General features: G+C 33.4%; 1 protein-coding gene across 6 annotated transcripts in view; it reads right to left on the bottom strand.

Annotated features, from left to right (window-relative positions):
- The window catches only part of LOC129787753 (acetylcholine receptor subunit alpha-like), a 29,073-nt gene extending 15,329 nt beyond the window's left edge, over positions 1-13,744 (bottom strand). For 2 of the 6 annotated variants that reach the window (XM_055823508.1, XM_055823511.1), the window contains exons 1-4: positions 13,212-13,714; positions 8,579-8,878; positions 5,616-5,660; positions 4,227-4,336 (exon numbers count right to left, since the gene is read on the bottom strand). In XM_055823508.1, the coding sequence (XP_055679483.1) occupies positions 4,227-4,336; positions 5,616-5,660; positions 8,579-8,782 (359 nt within the window). In that variant the 5' untranslated portion in view covers positions 8,783-8,878; positions 13,212-13,714. Of the gene's footprint in view, positions 1-1,330; positions 1,512-4,226; positions 4,337-5,615; positions 5,661-8,578; positions 8,879-13,211 lie in introns of those variants that run through there. The other 4 variants (XM_055823509.1, XM_055823510.1, XM_055823512.1 and 1 more) reach the window with 4 other exon arrangements.
- Between the last annotated feature and the right edge of the window lie 5,113 nt (positions 13,745-18,857).

Below are 18,857 nucleotides of genomic sequence, written 5' to 3'. Positions count from 1 at the left end.
TTACAAGATGAATCAAAATAGACAGACAAAAAAGGAGCATAAAAATGGGTAGAATGCTGCATATTTTTGCTGTGTATGTGTAACCAAACCAAAGTCAACATAACAGTCCCACCATAATTTTCGCGTTCAATCTTGATATAGAGACGTAAAATGTATTCATACATAGCAAAATATTCATGTTTGTTGCCCCCACAAAAAAGGAAAAAAAATATACTAATTTTACAAATGTGTCGCGTCAGCTTGAATTGCATTATAATAATTTCCAAAAATTTGACGCTATCAAATATTGTGTATTAATTAGTTAGACTGCAATTTATCACGAATAAAAAATTATAGGGGAGAGTGGGGTAAAAAAAAGTCACTTAAGGTTTTGGAAAAAGCTTAAAATATCATATTTCCTAGTTAGATAGAACAAAATGATCAGAGAAAGACTTGTAGGGCAGTAAATTTCATAAAGAAATGAGCTATACATTTCGCTTTATCTGTTTGGGAAATATGATATTTTGAGCTTCTTCTAAACCCTTAAATGACTTTTTTAACCCCGGTCTCCCCTACTCTTTTTTAATTATATTGAAATGGTATCAATTTAATTGAATTGCACATAAGCAATTAGACTTAAAACTAATTTTTTGGGGCAGCTTTGTGTTTTTTTTTTGTTGTCAATTAAAAATTCAAATCAAATATAATTTAAAAATTGCAAATATTCTGTCAATCAAAAAATATATTGAGAGTAAATATTGTTTTTTTTAATAAGCTTTATCTCTTCATTTTTAATTCACAAAAAAAACTTATTTGTGAATTTATTTTTTGGGAGAGAAATAAACCTTGACAACTAATCATAAATAAATTAGCCTGCCGTATAAAGAATTTATATCTTCCTCATCTCAAAATTACCTCTTAAATGATAGCATAAAACCACGAAGGAATTTGATGATATTAAGCGTTACAAATTGAGAGATTCAATTAGAAGAAAAATGAAAAAAAAGAAGAGTAAGGAAAGCGCATTTCTCAAGAGGAGCTTTTGGAGAAAAGTTTGACCGAATTTTTTGTATTTGCTTCATCAATCCAAAAGACAATGAATATTAGGGGCTATAGAGTGTTTGCAATGATAAAAAATGGAACATTTGTAATTAATTTGTATTTTATTAATGAAAATTTATTAATGAAATTAATGTGTTTTCGTGCTTTCGTGTAGGGATGTAAAAAAGTCGCGAATTGTGCGAAAATTTTCACATGAAAAAAGAGAGAGAGGGTGTTTTTGTTGTTGATTTAAAGAGATGCTCTGATAAAAAGCATATTTTTTGTGTTGTAAAATAGGCACAGAACATACCTTAAACCCATCATAAGTCCAGCTGCCGAATTTTAAAACACACGTTTGTTCATCAAAAGGAAAGTATTCGACGTCAATTTCGCAAGAAGACTTGTAAATAGCCGGTGGTTTCCATTCAACTAAACCTTCTGAATAAATTGTTGCTTTTGTCGCTAAAGTCACCTCGAAATTTCCATCCGCACTGTGATTTTCATTATATTATACAAATATTTCTTGTTATTTTGGCATTCATACAAAAATTATACATAATTTTACTATATATAATTGTACATAAGGTGTCATGTACATATTCATTGTAAAAGAGAAGAAAAAGGATATATTTTACATAACAAACAACATATGACGATAGATGAAAGTTTTGAAACATCCACAAAAAATTAACAAAAATTTATGCATAAACGAAAAATTAGAAATCTAAACCACTCTGACAAACTTATTCACGAAAGAATCATAATTATGTATGAATTTTATATATAGAGAGAGAAAGGGGGGGGTTAAAAATTGGGTCAGAATTTCCAAGTTTAGCATCAATTTCGTTAGAGACGTTGAATATGACAAAAGATTATTACGTGTTTCCCATTTTGTTAATTATTTAAAACTCTTTATGACTTTGTCATGTCGCAAAAGTGTTTGCTTTTATGTATAGAAGAAGTTAAAATTATTTCAAGCGTGTCTAAAAAAAAGTTGAATTGAATTATTTAAATATATTTGAGAAATTGAATTTATTTGATTTAAAATTAATTGAGTGAAATGTTGTACTTCTGAATTATCCATATCAAATCTTTTGATCAGAAAATTCTGCTTTTGATCAGAAGAATGTTCTGTTTTGATCAGAAGAATATTCATCGATCAGCCTTATTGATAAACCTGCGGGTACGGGATAACCCAAAAATCCATTCAGATTTGCTCTAAAATCAAAAGGAGAGCCAGAAAATGTGAAAAACTGTTTTCAGTCAAAAATATGTCTAAACTTTAAAAGTTAAAAGTTTGTTTAAAAGCAGAATTTTCTGATTAAAAGATGGGACCCGAATTATCCAATTGACACTTTTAGCTGTTAATTAAATTTACCTTCCTTGTGATACCTATAATTGAGCTTAGTAATTTCCAACTGGGAATAGTATTTTGGTATATAGAATAGCTCCACAGTGCATTCTCGAAATCAAAGAATTAGCAACATAATATAATTTAGGATGATTTAGTGAAATTAATTAGAATTCTTCCGTTGTGTTTTAGTGCATGGATTGATTTCCCTTCTTTTCTTGCATAATATTCTTTACTTTACAACATGTCATACAAAATGCAAAGTGTTGTAACTTTAAGAACTAAACTTGCAATGAAAACTCATTACGAAGCTCATTTATTTGATTTACGTTGAGCTGTGACGAAAGTTTGGTATCTTTTAAATACGCGGGAGTCTTTATCACAAGCTCCATGGTTATTTAACTGAATTAGCGCGCGCGAGACGTTGTATGAAATTTCAGAAGGACCTCCTCAAGCGTTACAAATATTATAGGACTTTCCATCACATGCGATGTGTGCTGCTTCCAAAGTGTTTCTTTTATGTGGCTCATTTGGTGTCTTCTTTATAGCAATGGGGGTGGGTGGTGGTACTTGAGCCACACACACACACACGTTATTTTATAATGATTGTAACTAATTGGGGTTCTATCATTATCCCCAAAGACTTTGTAAGATAGTAACTCGCAAGTCAAGCGCATTTAAATATTTCTTTTTATCGTTTTTCGCTCAATTTTCTGAATTTAATCCCAATCAGGGGTATAAAAATTAATTTGCCTATTTCGCAAAGAAAGGTCTTTTCTTTCCTATATAGTCCTCCTCCTGGAGTGGCTTCTATTGTCACATTGCTTTTGTCCATATTCAAATGCTTCACAGGCCTAAAGTGTTGTGGGGAGGACTTTTCTAAGCTAGATGGGCTGATTGGGAGATGGAGGTGGGTGGGCAGGGGGTGTTCTGACTGAGGCGTCTGTCAGATTCATTTCGATGCAATATAAAAGAAAATGGAAGGCGGGACAAAAAATCGATGGTATTTTATCTTTTGGGATTGGATTTTCTCGCAGTAGCAGTGTGATGTTATATTAAACATAAGTATATGCATATATAACTGACATACAGCAATGGTATGTGAAAATGGCCCATTTCAGGATATCATCACTATTCGACCAATGCCATCCACACACCGCTTTTTGGCTAGGAGAGCAAAATAGATATGCGACACTTTCACAGACGTATGATGTTAGATTTCAAAAAAAAAACGACCCCACCGAGACATCGTTTTTCTCAATTGAACAGCACACAACACATAAATTATATTATGGCTTTGTTTGCTCTTGCAAACTTCATCTCCAATGGCATATGTAGTATATAAATATACTTGACTATTCGTGTGTGATGTTATAGGTATAGAAAAATATATAAAATAGTTACACTGAGAACAAGATGCGCGAAAGACATTGTCTCTAATAAATTCTACTTGTAATATGGTCAAAAAGTTAATGCAATAGGAAATGAGAAAAAAGAAATTAGGGGAAAATTAGGTAACACACTTGGAAGAAAAAAGAACGTGTACAAAAAGCTTTCCTATCGACGAAGAAATACATTAAAGTTTGAGAGTTACTCTTCTCATTGTAACTTTTGGTATATTACATGTATTTCTTTTCTTTTTTGTGTATAGGTAAAAATAACTAAAATTTCCTTTTTTTCTCAAAAATTTCGTATAATCCTTTTCGTTGCCATTCCCTTTAGCTTTTGGGTATATATTGAACATTAAATTAATATTAAGAATTTAAGTATTATGACACGTAGAATCTTTTCTAAATTAAAAATGAAGAAATAGAACAAAAATTAAAAGAAAAAGATAAAGAAGAAATTTACTTACTTATTGTAGAGAACAATATCTGGTCGCCAAATATGATCCGATGGAACATGAAGCATTTGAACTCCTCCGTATTCCTTTGGTTCCCATCGTAGTTTGTAGTCATACCATGACTGTGAAAATAGACCAATGTTGAATAAAAGTCTCAAATTTCCAGACACATACATACATACATATACATATAGTACACTATATAATAATTTAAGTAGTATAATGACAGAATATTGCAAATTGAAATTTTCTCTTATCACACATCTCGAAATAATAGAGTCCAATTTACATTTTGCCCCCCCCTCCCCTTCACTTTCCATCGTGCTGATTTCCCTTGCAAAATGGGAGGAAGGAAGGAGGATGGGGTAAGTAAATAGTGGTTGTAAAAGAACGAAAAACACTGTGAGAAAATTAAATTAAATCTCAAACTACAGCGTTGTGTGGTAATCTGTCCCCAAAGTTAATGTACATATTATATGGAAAATTCATTATATACATATAGATTTTAATTAAAACATCCAACAGCCAAATTACTCTTTCAATACGAATAAAAAATATTTTGTCACAACCATTTACTTAAAAATTAAACGATTTTGATAGAAATCTCTTCTTTTCTATTAACCAAAAAGTTGTTGTAAGATTTTAACATAAGGCTATAAAAGAAAAAAAATAAGGAATTGGTTGTTGTAGAAAACAGGTTAAAAATTATTTAAAGTGCTCAGGAAAAGTAATCTTCCTTCAAAAACCGGATTAAAGAAAGAAATAGAATATCAAAATTTTATAAGATTTTTCCTATAATACCTCAAATCTTCTAACTGACGAAGAAAAGATTTATATATCAGAATCTACTCCTTAATTGTCAGAAAATCATTTTTACTAAAAAGATTCCGTTCTTTTGGCACTTCATATCACACTCTCTTCTTGAACAAACTGTATTCCCATTCATACTAGCTACTGTGTAGCAATACACATAGCATTTATTTACATGACGTCCAGTCCCAATATAGAGAATGAAAACTATCTGTATTCCATTGAGAAGCACCCAAATGGACTGTTCTGGTGGAGGAACTTTACGAAAGTCATGCCACCCCATTGTTCTCAGGTGTCGACCAAAATGTGTGGTGATTTATAAAGTATTGAACTCTGCTAACAGTCCTGTTGACATGTGGATAATTCCACGGGGAGGGGTGGCAGATGCTGTTCTATATTGTCAGGGGGGGGGTTGAGAACTGAAAAGGCTTATATGTGGATGCCGATGATTCACGCATTCAATTTGAAGGGTGATACCTCTAGTTTCCATTCATGCCAACAAATGTATACAACCCAACTGAAATACCACCTGCCATCGCCCCACCACCCCAAATATCATATAACCACCCCTATCCCTACCACATAACTCACCTGTTCCACCCACAGATTTGTCGTCATGATTTGGTTCTTCAAATTCTGCAAATAAATAAAAATAAATTACATTACATTTAGCTTTAGGAAAATGTCATGATGCGATTATAACTTTTTTTTCTTTTTCATTTAAATTAATAACCACGGCATTAATATTAATTGCATTTGAAATTCTAAACCCCGAAGAGGTTTGTTACGGTGTTAGAATTATATATTCAGGTTTTTTTTTATTCATCAAATAAGTAATTCATAACTTGGCGTAATGATGAGAAATTCTCAAGGTATGTCTCTGTGTGAATTTATTGCAAGAAGTGTGTATATGGCACGTAAAGTTAAATCGCAACGTCAACAATAAGTTATGGGAAAAGATTCTTTGAAAATACAGTCGTGATGAGAAATTCTTTCTGTCAAACACTTCCATCAATTACTTTTCCACCCTCTTCCACCAATATCCAACACAAGGAAAATGATTTATTCATAGAACTAATGATGGAATCACTTCTAACATAATTTCAAATTAATTTCTCATAGTAAAACATATAAAATAACATAACGACAATTCAATTACTTCCCTTTAATTAAATTTGCATTCATTTTTGCGTGACAAATTTATATTAATTAAAAGTATTTTCCTAATTTAATTTTGTAAAATATATTTTATTTTGTACATTTTGACCGTCATATGTACATTATGTAAATTATGTCAGCCTAAAAATTCATTTATAACCATTTCTACTTAAAAAAATGATATAAAAATTTGTAAACCTAATACTAATTGTGCTGGACATGCTTCTGTTTCATGATAGGCGTCATTTGTAAGTTCTGGGACAACATTTGGCCTCAATATTTCTTTCCCAGCAATGTGTACCTACTTATGATACCTACATACATACATAAATGTGCTTTTTTAATGCACATAATACCAGGTTATATGGCGCGCAGTAACACTGATTGCAATAAAAAAGCTGTAAATGTAGATGTGAACACCAGTGCAGAATCATTAAATAATGCAGTTAAACTAGGCTTATCGGGCAGTACACACAAACATCCAGTGCTGCTATCTCTTGCAATATTCATCCAAATGATTAAGCACAATGTAATTTTCTTAAACGTCTGTCGCTGCTCTTATTCACAACAATAGTTACATTAGCCTTTCAAAAACTATAAATTTTCCTCCCATTTTATGAGCTCTATTATTCTACTTGGAATTATGTATATAGCAGTGTAAGCTACCTACTTATATATAATTTCATATATACAAATGCGGATGGAAATATTTAAAAATACGAGAAAGAAAGTTTGTTTACCAATTCACCGTATGTTCTATATGGAAATTGTTCTTCCTTTAGTGTGTTGTGTAATTTCTTTTAACGTGAAAAGTTTTGAGAAGAAAAATACTTTTACTTTGTCTTTTACATTAGAGAAGAGTTGTACTCTGCATTAGTTCTTCTCATGTCGTTTGAAAAGGGAATGACAGGGAAAAAGCTCTTTATAGTTTTACTTCCGCTTTGTTTGCATTAAAATGTTTTACGCGTTTCTTTTATCTAAACATTCTCATGTTCATTGAGAGAAAAAGCTATTCATTTTGGGGAAAATTGAAATGGCCTAAAAGGGAATTTGTTTTTAGGGAAATATATAACTTAAAGACCATGAACTTTTTGACATGATTATATAGATTTTTTCTTTGTTTTATTGCACCCAGAAGTGTTGAAAAGTTGAAAAGGAGCCAAAAGAGACAAATTCACTTTCTTCGCCAACCATATAGCCTAGAAGAATATGCAATGGATAATCTGTTGAGGACAAAATTTGATTAATTTATTTTTGGCGTTGAATTTGAGTCGATTTTATGAATATTGAATTACAGTCGTGCTCTTGTGGTAGGACCGTCGTCAAAATGACTTCTCCGCGGTAAAACGGCTTCAGAATGAAGTATTTTGCCTTCGCAGTGGGACAATTAGTACTATTGGAAAGGTAGGATACTAATTGTCCCACTGCGAAGGCAAAATTCCTCATTCTGAAGCCGTTTTACCGCGGATAAGTCATTTTGACGACGGTCCTACCACGAGAGCACGACTGTAATTAAATTTTGAAAATCTTGCAAAATAAAACGGTAATGCAAATTAATTAATTTCTTTAGTGATCAATCACCATTATTGATTCCCAGTCTGGTTAAAACAGTATTGGAGAAGAATTTCCCCACTCAATATCAGTTGCGATAAATTGAATTTTTGTCAAGAAACTGCATATTACAAGGACATTGCATTTCGTGCAAAGTATAAAGGATATTATTGATTGGGAAGAAAATAAACTGTCAATTTTGAAGACATATAGGGCTTTCTTTTGCTTTATTGATAGGGTTTGCAATAAAATCTTCCCATGTTACAGAAGAATGATTTTATATTTTATTTTATTTTTTTTATCCCAACTCAAAAGGGAAAGCATTGCTATAGAGAGAGAGAATTTCTACCCAATTATGTGGGTATTAAGAATTCCTCTTTTCTTCCCACAAACAAGAAAATATTGTTTGGTGGTACATCCTTTTGCGGAAATATATATATTTTCATTGGGCAGAAAGTTTGCTAATTAAAAAAAAGAGGCAAAAATCTCATCTCCTCTTTATAATCTTGTCAGTCCTATTTTGAGAAAATATGTATAGAGATATGTACAATAGGTACAACTCCTTGTTCTATATAGTCCAGCCCATTTAATCACCTTTTTAGCGTCAAAATCTTCACAAAATGTTTTGCAATATAATATTTCACATTAATTTCCCCATCATTAAAGACTTTTACCCCAACTAGACGTTGCTTTTATAGGATGTTGAATTATGATGGCATTGCCCCAAACGTAAATGGGGTTGTTGGGCATGCTACCTACAGTTATGTAGAATGTGGCGTATATATTGCACGCGGGAATTAGAAAAGTGGGAGAAAATTGTATTTGTTAGGAGCACGTTGACTTACCACATCAATCAACTGGGACAATTTGAGCTTGATGCACACCTTCAGGACGTCAGATGTGTTGACAACTGGTCGCACTAATTTATTGTAATTACTCAGCAAGTCGTCATAGAGGCGCTTTGCATCGGGATTCCCGGCAACGGCACCGTGCACAACGAGTGCCGACAGGAGCCAGGCTCTCAGGGTCTCGCCGGTTGTTGGTGGCATTTTCAATTAATTGATTATTACTCCCCACTCAAAAGTGAATTTTGCACTTAAACACTCCACCGCGTCTGTAGTATCACCATCATTTCACCTGAAGCGCTTTCGTGATATACATATAGAGAGGATTATAGATACAAGAAGGAAAAAAAAAGAACATGAGTTTTGAGGAAAATATACAGCCAGACACCAAAAATGCTTACAGGGGAATATAGGATGGCACACAGAGAGACATGATTGCGACATTGCGACATGAACTCTGTGTTAGGAGGATGGGGGTGAGCGTGGGAGGGTTACAAGAAATGTAATTAGAATTTTAATTTTCAACTCCCCATGAGTATTTAGTGATGGTGCTCTACTGAGAGAGAGTAGAAAATGTTTTCATGAAATGCTTTTTTTTCATCCAAATGGGAATCCTTAGTGTAGCTAAATAGTACCAATTTCCTCTCTTATTTACGGGATCCCTTACAAAATATTTTCTTTTTATCTGTGTTTATTTCTTTGATTTTTAAATTAAAAGGAGTTTGAGGAGACGTTGATTCGGAACGCAGTCAGTAAATGAAAAACTTAGTTCTTGTTAATCAGCGACGTTTCGCTATTGTATTTAAATAGCATCCTCAGACTCTAGAGGGAAAATCAATTACAACAAATCTTTTAGAAAAATTACAAAAACTTTTTTGTTATAAAATTCAAATTTAACGGAAAATTAGAAATATTGTGAAAAAAAAAGAATGAGACAATTTAATTGTTTCTCAAACTTTTTGAACAAAGAGTTGTATGCAAGAAATATGGAGCAAGTCCCCTACATGTAACCAAAATTAGGTTTTAAATTATATTGTAGGGCATGTTCAAATAATCAAGAAAAATGCTATGAATTGCAAAACTAATCAACAATTTATGGTATACCTATTTCGGGAAAATTGGTATGTTTCCCAGCATATTTCCAGGAAATAACTGCACTTTTCTTAACTCTTCGCCTGAATTTTCCTAACAAGTGCCAACATAAAAAATGTACTGGTAAACTGACCAAGCTTACGAGAGCTGTGTTTCTTTCAGTGTACCAATTTTGTGAGAGCAAACTAGAGCGTAAATTAATTCAAATACGCGCAAAGTCGAGAAAAGTTAAAAAGTCATCCCCCAAGAAATCTTTAAAACACCATAGCTCGGGAACGGCTCCATAGATTTTCGAGTTTGAGCTATCGTTGAAAAGGTTTTAACTCTTCGACTATGTCCCACAATCATTTTAAAATTAATTTTAGTTACATATAGGGAACTAAGTCCATATGAGCTGCATAATCTTCTTTAAAATCATTAAAAAATTGCCCCAATGAACAATTTATTTTGTCAAATTATGTATAAAGTATTACATTATGTTGTACCACACATTATCTACGGTTTGATCAATGGTTTTAATATTAAATTAGATGTTCTATAACGGAAAATAAATTAAATATCTCTAGATTTGTCGGTATTTGAGCCCCTCTATTCAACTATGTAGTATAGATTAAATTTTGAGCTTGGTTGTTCATTGGTTTTAATTTAATTATGTACATACATAGGTACATATTTTATGTGATTTGATCACATCATACGATGTATTTGCAAATCCATTAAAATGCTGCATAATTTTAAAATTTGCCTAATATTTTATAAATCTAGAATTTCTCGCCCATGTTGTAGGGGGAATTCTAAGGAATAATTAATTAATGGATAATGTAAAAACTACCATACGAGTGGCGATGTGGATGCCTTATTTTCAAAAGGACTTGTATGAGGAAACTTCTTCATTCTAAAGTGGAAACGATGGGTTTTTGATTTAACAAAATTGAATGTTGGGCAAATTGTTTGATTTTCTCTTGATTGGACGATAGTGTTGGCTGGGATTTCCCACACTATACTGCTGCCTTTTTGCAAGCATCCCAATCCCATCAGCACCTTCATTTAGGTTTGGGTTTTTACTATACTATACAGTCGTATATGCATGTGAGGATGCTATGTATGTTGTCAGTTAAGAGGAAGAGTCGATGGACAACTTGGCAATTTTCTTCCATTCGAGTAAAGAGATTCGCAATGTATGGATTTGTTGTGGTGTGTGTGTAGTGCTTAGAAGAGTACTCTTTTATATAGTTCAATGAACTAAATTTATTGATTACGGTCATAGCAATAAATTAGCACCAACTTCTTTCGATCTTCAATTAAAAATCATCCCCCCAAGTATAAGTGGATGTGGGGTAAAAGTATTGCAAGTGCAATAAAATAAGAAGAAAAAAAAAGAATGAGAATTGCATTTATGATGGATTTAGGGCAGAAAATTGTTGTACATACTCATGCTGTGGGTAACATAAATTCTGCCAAATAGATATGGTACACGTAGATATACTTTTTGTGTGTTTTTTTCCCACACGCGCATAGAGAAGAGGTCACACCCCATGAGAATTTTTCGTCTTCAAAAATTCATACACTCAACTCATCTTTTTTTTGTATCCCATTTCCTTCCGGGAAATAGACTTTCTCCATATTATTTTTGGGTGCAAAAAAGGGGTAGTAAAAATTGCAATGTTCTATATTGAACTAAACAACCGTAAATCATCCCCCATGGAATTATCTCACAGCGTGTGTCACTGCAGTTGGTGCAGAATTAGCGTTGTTCACACAATAAATGCAAATGCACGAGTTGAGCTTCCTTCCTCAACCTCATGCTATGCCCAATGAAATAAACATCCAGAAATGTATATTTTATTGATAAAAAAAAACGATGACAAATGTGCGACATTATAATATGAAGTAGAGTACATCATTTTTCATTATTTACCCTCCTTCAAATCTTATTTGCGGATGGAGTAGCACATTTCAAATTATTCTACCCCCATTGCCTTTCCCTCACAAATGAAATTGAAACATCCCCCACTAAAAGCCTAACTCAAGTGTGTTCTCATATTTATTCTAATCACCTCCCCCCCATATATGAGTGAGACATGAGGAGATAAATTTTGAATGTATCACACTTCACCTTCGAATATAAACTTTTGTCTAACAATTAACACACAGATGATGTTAGGAATTGAATAATTATCACTTTGGAAGGGAAACAATTTACTAAATGTTAGTTACTCACGTTATTCTCTTATTGTATTAAAGCGGGAAGAATACAACAAAGTAATTTTACTGAGAATTTCTCTTGGGTTAGTGCAAAAATTCTGTTGGAATAATTTTCGCCTGAATTTTCCTAACAAGTGCCAACATAAAAAAAATATATATTTAGAGAACATTTCGGAAGCTTTTAACTTTCAAACGCGAAAGCTCTATTCTTGATGAAATTTAGAAAATTAAATCAGAATTTTCTGTTTCTTCTTTCAATTCTCTTTTTTCACAAATTCTTTGGGTTTTTGTAGACAACACCAACAGTGAAGAAAAACAAATAATGTTGACTTTTAACGCCCACCATACATATACTTTCATATATTTATATATTCCCAGCCAATATTATATACATTTGGGTTACCACACAAGAGACGGGAGATTGAGAGCTTTTGGTGTAATTGTAAGTGGGAGGATGAGGCAGTGAAACCAAAAGTATAGAATCCCAACCACAATTCAACAATCATAATCAACCACAAAATAGCATTAGTTACGAAGAAGTGGTTAAAACAGAGTGCTTAAGATGGGCGTTGTCTTTGAATACAAATTCTTATGAAGAAGAAAAAATATCTTGAATTTTTCAAGTGATTTCTTCAAATTTTCATGCCCATAAAATCCAGAAGTTCTTTCTTTGCCATAATTAATCAACAATTCTATTGAAAAAAAAAATGTTATTTCTTAGGATTTCTAGAGCAAAAAAATCAACTTGAGATTTTAAGATTATTTTGAGTTTAAAGAAGAGGAGAAGAACAAAAAAAAAAAAATAGCAAGACTTTTGCGCCCAGCCCAGTATTTAATTAACTAAAGTCGCACGAAGTTTGATGGTGCTATTTTATTGCTCGGAAGATTTCCACCAAAAATGTGCCTATCCAAGATTGTAAATTTCTTCCCGCGTCGTGCAAGAGAAAAATATATGTACGTAAAAGGACCAATCCCTCTCCACCTAAACGAAAGTCAAATATAAACGTACACCGAATGAGCTATAACTGATTTTTTATGACTCCCACAAGAGGAAAAAAAAGAAGTAAATGTGGGGGAAAAGGGGTTGATTTTAGCTATATTTTTCTCACTTTCCACACACACAGACACAAAAGAGAGGAAATTAATTTACGATCAAATCCAAAAAAAAATTATAGGAAAGTAAAATATATAGTAAAAGTATTATATAGAGAGTGAGAAGAAGAAAATAATAAATGAAAGTTTGGAAGGATGAACGGTGGTTGTGGTGGAATGAGGCAATCAAAGTGTTTGCAGATGTTGGGAATTCAATAAACAAACTTATTATTAGGAAACGTACACATGTTATAAATTGAATTTATATATGGAGCACATAGAGTATTTGATTAAGATGTGGTATTGTGTATCCAAAAGATGGGTGGTGGTACTTTGTCTGCTGGTTGTGTCTTAAAATTCACGAGATCCAACATTACGTAACACTTGTATTACGCCCAACGTCATCTTGGTCCAAATACCGAAGCAGCTTATTCATTGCTACATTGTCCACGGGGGTTTCCTCCCCAAAAATACGTGAGTAGACACCACAAAGCTCACAAAAAATATATAGCAAATTATTCGGAAACAATCACACACAATTTTAGATTTTTCTCAAAAATAATGCAAAGGGTGAAAGTTCTGTGTGTAGTCCAAATTGTGGAGTCACTTTGCACTTTGGGAGGTGCAAATAAACTTTTCGTATACTGGTGGACCAGATATACGCTCGCGCCAGTTGTGAGATATAGATAGCTATTTATTTAGGGGTTAAACACACCTCTTAAGGGGGATAGAGCTGAACCGACACGTTCTGCACACAACCGAGTTCAACTTCTCACTGACTCCACGGGTGGACTGATGCGGGATGTTATCCAGACGCGACAGGAAGTACCGTCCCCACCCAATTGACATGGCCCCCTACCTAAAAGCATGGGGAAAATATTATCCCTTACTTGGGGTAAATTTTCTCCATGCCGGCTGAGGGGAAGGCAATAGACATACCAAGAGGATCTTCAGATCCTCCACGTATTGTTTTGAGAAGATACAACAATGCAATAAATGCAACAATGTAAAATGTATATAAATGCATAAATATATACAATATATATACAAAAATGCAAAGATAGAGGCCTCGGTGGTGCAATGGTTAAAGCGCTCGAATTGTACCATAAACGCCGAGGTGGTGGGTTCGATTCCCACCGTGGTCTGTTGACCTGACCATTCTCTGGCCTGCGCTTTCCTCCTACCTTTCCATTCCTTCATTAATCCTTCAATACCTTTCAAAAATATACCTACGCAATTGTTGCGTTTCTTCTGCCGGAACCATGGCATCATTATCAAAGAAACAAATTTGAACTTCATACATCTTCCTAACTGCTCACTCTTCATGCCTAACAACTATGGGCTACTCTTTCGAAAGAAGTATAAAATCTGCGATATGGATCATCCAAAAATGCCTTCATTGATAGCTTGCCTCATCCCATTCAACTTGTGCCTTATCTGGATATAAGTACTGGTAAAACCTGAAAAAGTACCGCCTTGTGTACGCCATGTGCTGTCTGGATGAGTGTGGAGATGCAATGTGATGACACCTACATTGAAATTCTTCCTGGTGTGTGAGCTTAAAAACCACAACCCTGTTGGTCACACCATGGCTTTCTGGATGCAGAAAACTGGATCTACTCTTCCCATCGACTGAAGATGACCTTTCCAAATGAAAAACCAACACTTTGATTTCAACTTTCACATTACCTAATAAATTACCATTGTATGTATAGAATAATCTTTCAAAAAACATTGTAAAAAATACTTAGCCAATTCTGTACAAGGGCTTCGAGCCATAAGAATTGATGTAATAAATATTAAATTAAAAATTAAAAAAAATATTAAATAAATATTAAATATAGCATGGATGGAACAGTATAAAGCGAATGGACGGTAAGTAAAACTTACGGGCTGTGATTTTTTCTTTGTCAGTGAAATGTGAAGATGGCTAAAAATTGAGGATGGGTAAATTTTGAGGAAAGACTTACTCGCGAGCCGAATCACAGCCAATGCCCACTGTTAGGGCTTTCTTCAAAATTTCAGCGCGTTGGCTGTGATTCAGCACGCGAGTAAGTCTTTCCTCAAAATTTTTGCCGATCCCCAATTTTTAGCCAATTTCACATTTCACTGACAAAGAAAGAATCACAGCCCGTTTTTTAACAACCTGAGGTGAGTAGAATTCTTCATTTTTCTCCTTATCAATTAATCACATAAAAACTGATTTTCACCCACAAAAAATCAACTTAAAATTCAGAGTTTTAATTATTTAATTATGGATTTGGTGGAAATCCAAAAACATACATATCAGCCCACATAAACGTTGCATTTTTGTTCCCAACTAAAAAGTAGAACTCATGCTGGAGCACAGCTGGATGTTCTAAAAATGTCCAAGACTGTTAAATAAATAAATTAATATCAATTTAGGTGTACCCTCTGTACTTTTTAAAGAACAACTTTAAGCCCAAAAATAGAAACTAAAGCCTCACTGGATAGACATTTCCATGAATTTGTGTAATTCGTGTGCCCAAGGGTGTACTAAATCGAAGAACTACTTCATGTGATTCAGATGTTTCCGTTGTATTTGTTGTACCAAAATCATAACCCAGAAGGTGCTGCCCTTCCACCTTTTGTCTATAATGAAATGTAGTGTATTGTGCCAAAGATTGGCTACAGAGTAAAATTAAAACTATCACAATACACTTCATTTTAAGATTTTTTTTAAGAGTTGTTTCCGAATTCTTTCGTGGATGCTTTCACACTGATTCAACTTGGGAGCTGTTTAAATGCTCTCGAGCAATTTTTGGGGGGAATTTCTTATCACAATATCAAGTATTGTTGTTCAGCAGTAAGGTTTACTCCAAAAAATGTTGAATTTCTCTCGTGAGTGTTTCTTATCTCAATAGAGATAGTCGAATAGTCGAACTGTTACCTTATTCGGGATTATCTTGTCAATCAAACCAATGAGTCAACTACTAATAAAAGTATTTTAAGATCGGCATCGCACACGCAGAGGTAGGAAACCTTACCTTTGTCTTTCTACATAAAGTATTGTAGTAATTGATGAATATCTCGTTTTTAGAATTCGCTCTATCTTTATCTTTATTTTAAACTTTAAATAAAGTTTAAAAACTATTGTCTTAAAACTCGATTTAAAAAAAAAAAGTTCAAAATCAACTTTTAATTGAAATTTTTATTGAAAAACTTTCTGTATTATCAAACAATTCATTTTTTAGTTACTTACACTGTAGGTTTCTACTTCAATTGAATCTTCTTTAGCTAGAGCCTCAGGTGATTCCGCTGGGAATCCGTAGTAATAGGCATTTGCACTTAAATATGTTGTAGCATAGTTTTGTATAACTATATTTGCGTTGTAAAGAATAAAGAATAAAGAATATGTACGGGAAATGATACAAATGATCTGAAGTTGGTAAATCCTCGGTCACTATTTGCTCAATCAGATTGAGTTATGATCTGTTTAATCAATTATTGATCATTCTGATTGACTCAATCAAGATTGAGCATTTGTTGACTTAACCAATAGTTTACTGGATAAGGAGATATAGCTCAATATTGTCTTTAATAGATGAAAAAATCACTAAAGATCTTCTCTACGGAAAAATATTAATTTGAAAAGAAATAAAAGTACTTTCAATAGCTCATTGAATACCCCCTCAATACCGGCAAAATTGCAATGCTTCAGCACATGCGTCGCACCCCAAACCACTGCGTGAAAATCCTTTCCCATGTGATTTTATCAAAGACAACCAAAATACCTCCCCTTACACACACCCCTCCATCAACATCGCACAGCATGATGTGTTCAGACTGCAAGTCACAAAACATTCCACTGCTAACCGACATTTCCCCTTTAGCATCCAAAAATTTGCATTCAATTGCAAAAGTTTGCACAATAAGCATAAAAATGTGGACTTCTCTGCACTACACCCACCACTACTACCTAACATTATATACATAATTCTCACCAACAAACGATATGTTGTATTCAAATTTTCACATACCTGAATTAGCAAAATAGCACCATACTGTATGAGAATTGCATTTTTGGAAAATGGATTTAAGAATTTTCCATACTTTACCTATGTATGTATTATGTATGCTATATGTACCTACTACATACAATACATAAAGTAGAAGCATACGGAAGAATTGCTATTATTCAAATTATCTGCAAGACATACATTTTAGTGTGTACCTACATAAATGGAATTTTAACAGAAATAAACTTTGGAAAATTTTATTATAAACTATAAAAGATGTGGTACTTTGCACCCCCTGTGAAAGTTTCTCTCTTTCACTTGGTTTTCTTCTCTTGTGTGCAACTAGAAAAAGTTCTTGGGGGAATTCCTTGAATTTCAATCAAAAAAGGTTTTTGGGATGTTCTTGGAGAGTTTTCAACTACACTATAGAGGGGAAATAGTTAATAAATCTTTTGATTTCGCTTAAAAGAGGTTAATGCAAAATTTGTAGCTTTCTTCGTTACTTTAACGATGTCTTATGTGCACTGTTACACCATCACTATGTACAAGAATTTTTATTGAGCATATAGGTACCTTTAATGGTTCTTTTTATTCGTTTTTACATCAATTTCACATAATATTGTGAGAGAGAAAAGAACGAGAAGTAATCTAATATTATGTATGGTATATTAAAAGTTAAATTAACCTTTGTAATAATTAACTAAAAATATGTGACAAAAAAACTATAACAATTGCCTGAAAGTGTCATACTCACCAGATGCATAATAGAGAAACCAGAGAGAGGGAGTTTTATTGCCACGAAATCCCCACAATTCACATTAAAAGTTCATCTGTTTCCAATGAAATTAATTACACAATTTATATTCCACGCGTCCATTTGGAGACAATAAAATCGCATATAACATCAATTGACAAGCTTTAAATTTTTGGAAGGTACCCAAGATTGAGAGGAACATCCTACCTCTACCTAATTTATGTTTTGGCTATATGTATGCAATCTCTGCAATAAAAACTCTCTCTCTCTCTCTCTCGCTCTCTTCGCAAATCTCTAAAGCATTGTATGTATATAAATGTAAAGTTTATGCTATTAATCTGATGCGAAGGAAAACAATGCAAAAGAAGTGTTCAAAGGAAAATTTAGAATTAGGTGAGACACACACATTGATTACAGCATCCTATACACAAAGGGGTGATGTATATGGTGTGAAAATTGTGTGCGATAGTGAAGTAGGACGCAGCTTTTTGTGTGCACAAAAGGAGTGGTCGCAGTGATAAATCCTTGATCCAAAATCGCATCTCTTCACAAAGTGTTATGCAAGAATATGTACTATTTACTCTTCAACGACAAAGTGGAGGGGGTGAGGTACATGGGTTCTATATCTCTCTATCGGGATGGATCCTGCGTAGTAAAATCGAGGCCATGTGCTTGGCGCAGCACAGGGAAGAAGGGCAATGAAAGTGAGACGACAGGACTACTGACACCAAAACACAACCATCCTCGCTCCTCAATTTTTATCCAACCACTTATCTTATTATACAAAAATATGAAGCATTATATTTTTAATGGGTTTGTTTTGTTCTCAATTGCGTGGCTTTTTTCTCTCTCTCTCTCTCGCGATTAGAAAGCTCCCGCACTGAAGGAGCTTTTTTTCCAATGTAAATATCAATTTGTTCCCTGTGATGATTTCTGTTTTTTTTTTTTGCGTTTAGAGGATTTATTTAAATGCATTTCTCTTCTTTTTTTATCATAATCATGCGGACCTACAACATATAGTTATTTACACACCGCACATCTCACGCTTTGAGCTTGGTCTACACAAATATGGAAACATTATACATACACATTTCATACATAATTATGAGTGTGTTTTCAGTATCGCTTGTGGCTATTTGCACAAAATGCCTCGTCA

Source organism: Lutzomyia longipalpis, chromosome 1 (genome assembly GCF_024334085.1).
Source record: "Lutzomyia longipalpis isolate SR_M1_2022 chromosome 1, ASM2433408v1".
NCBI classification, from domain to species: Eukaryota; Metazoa; Arthropoda; class Insecta; order Diptera; family Psychodidae; genus Lutzomyia; species Lutzomyia longipalpis.
This window is presented reverse-complemented; position numbering and strand designations above follow the sequence as displayed.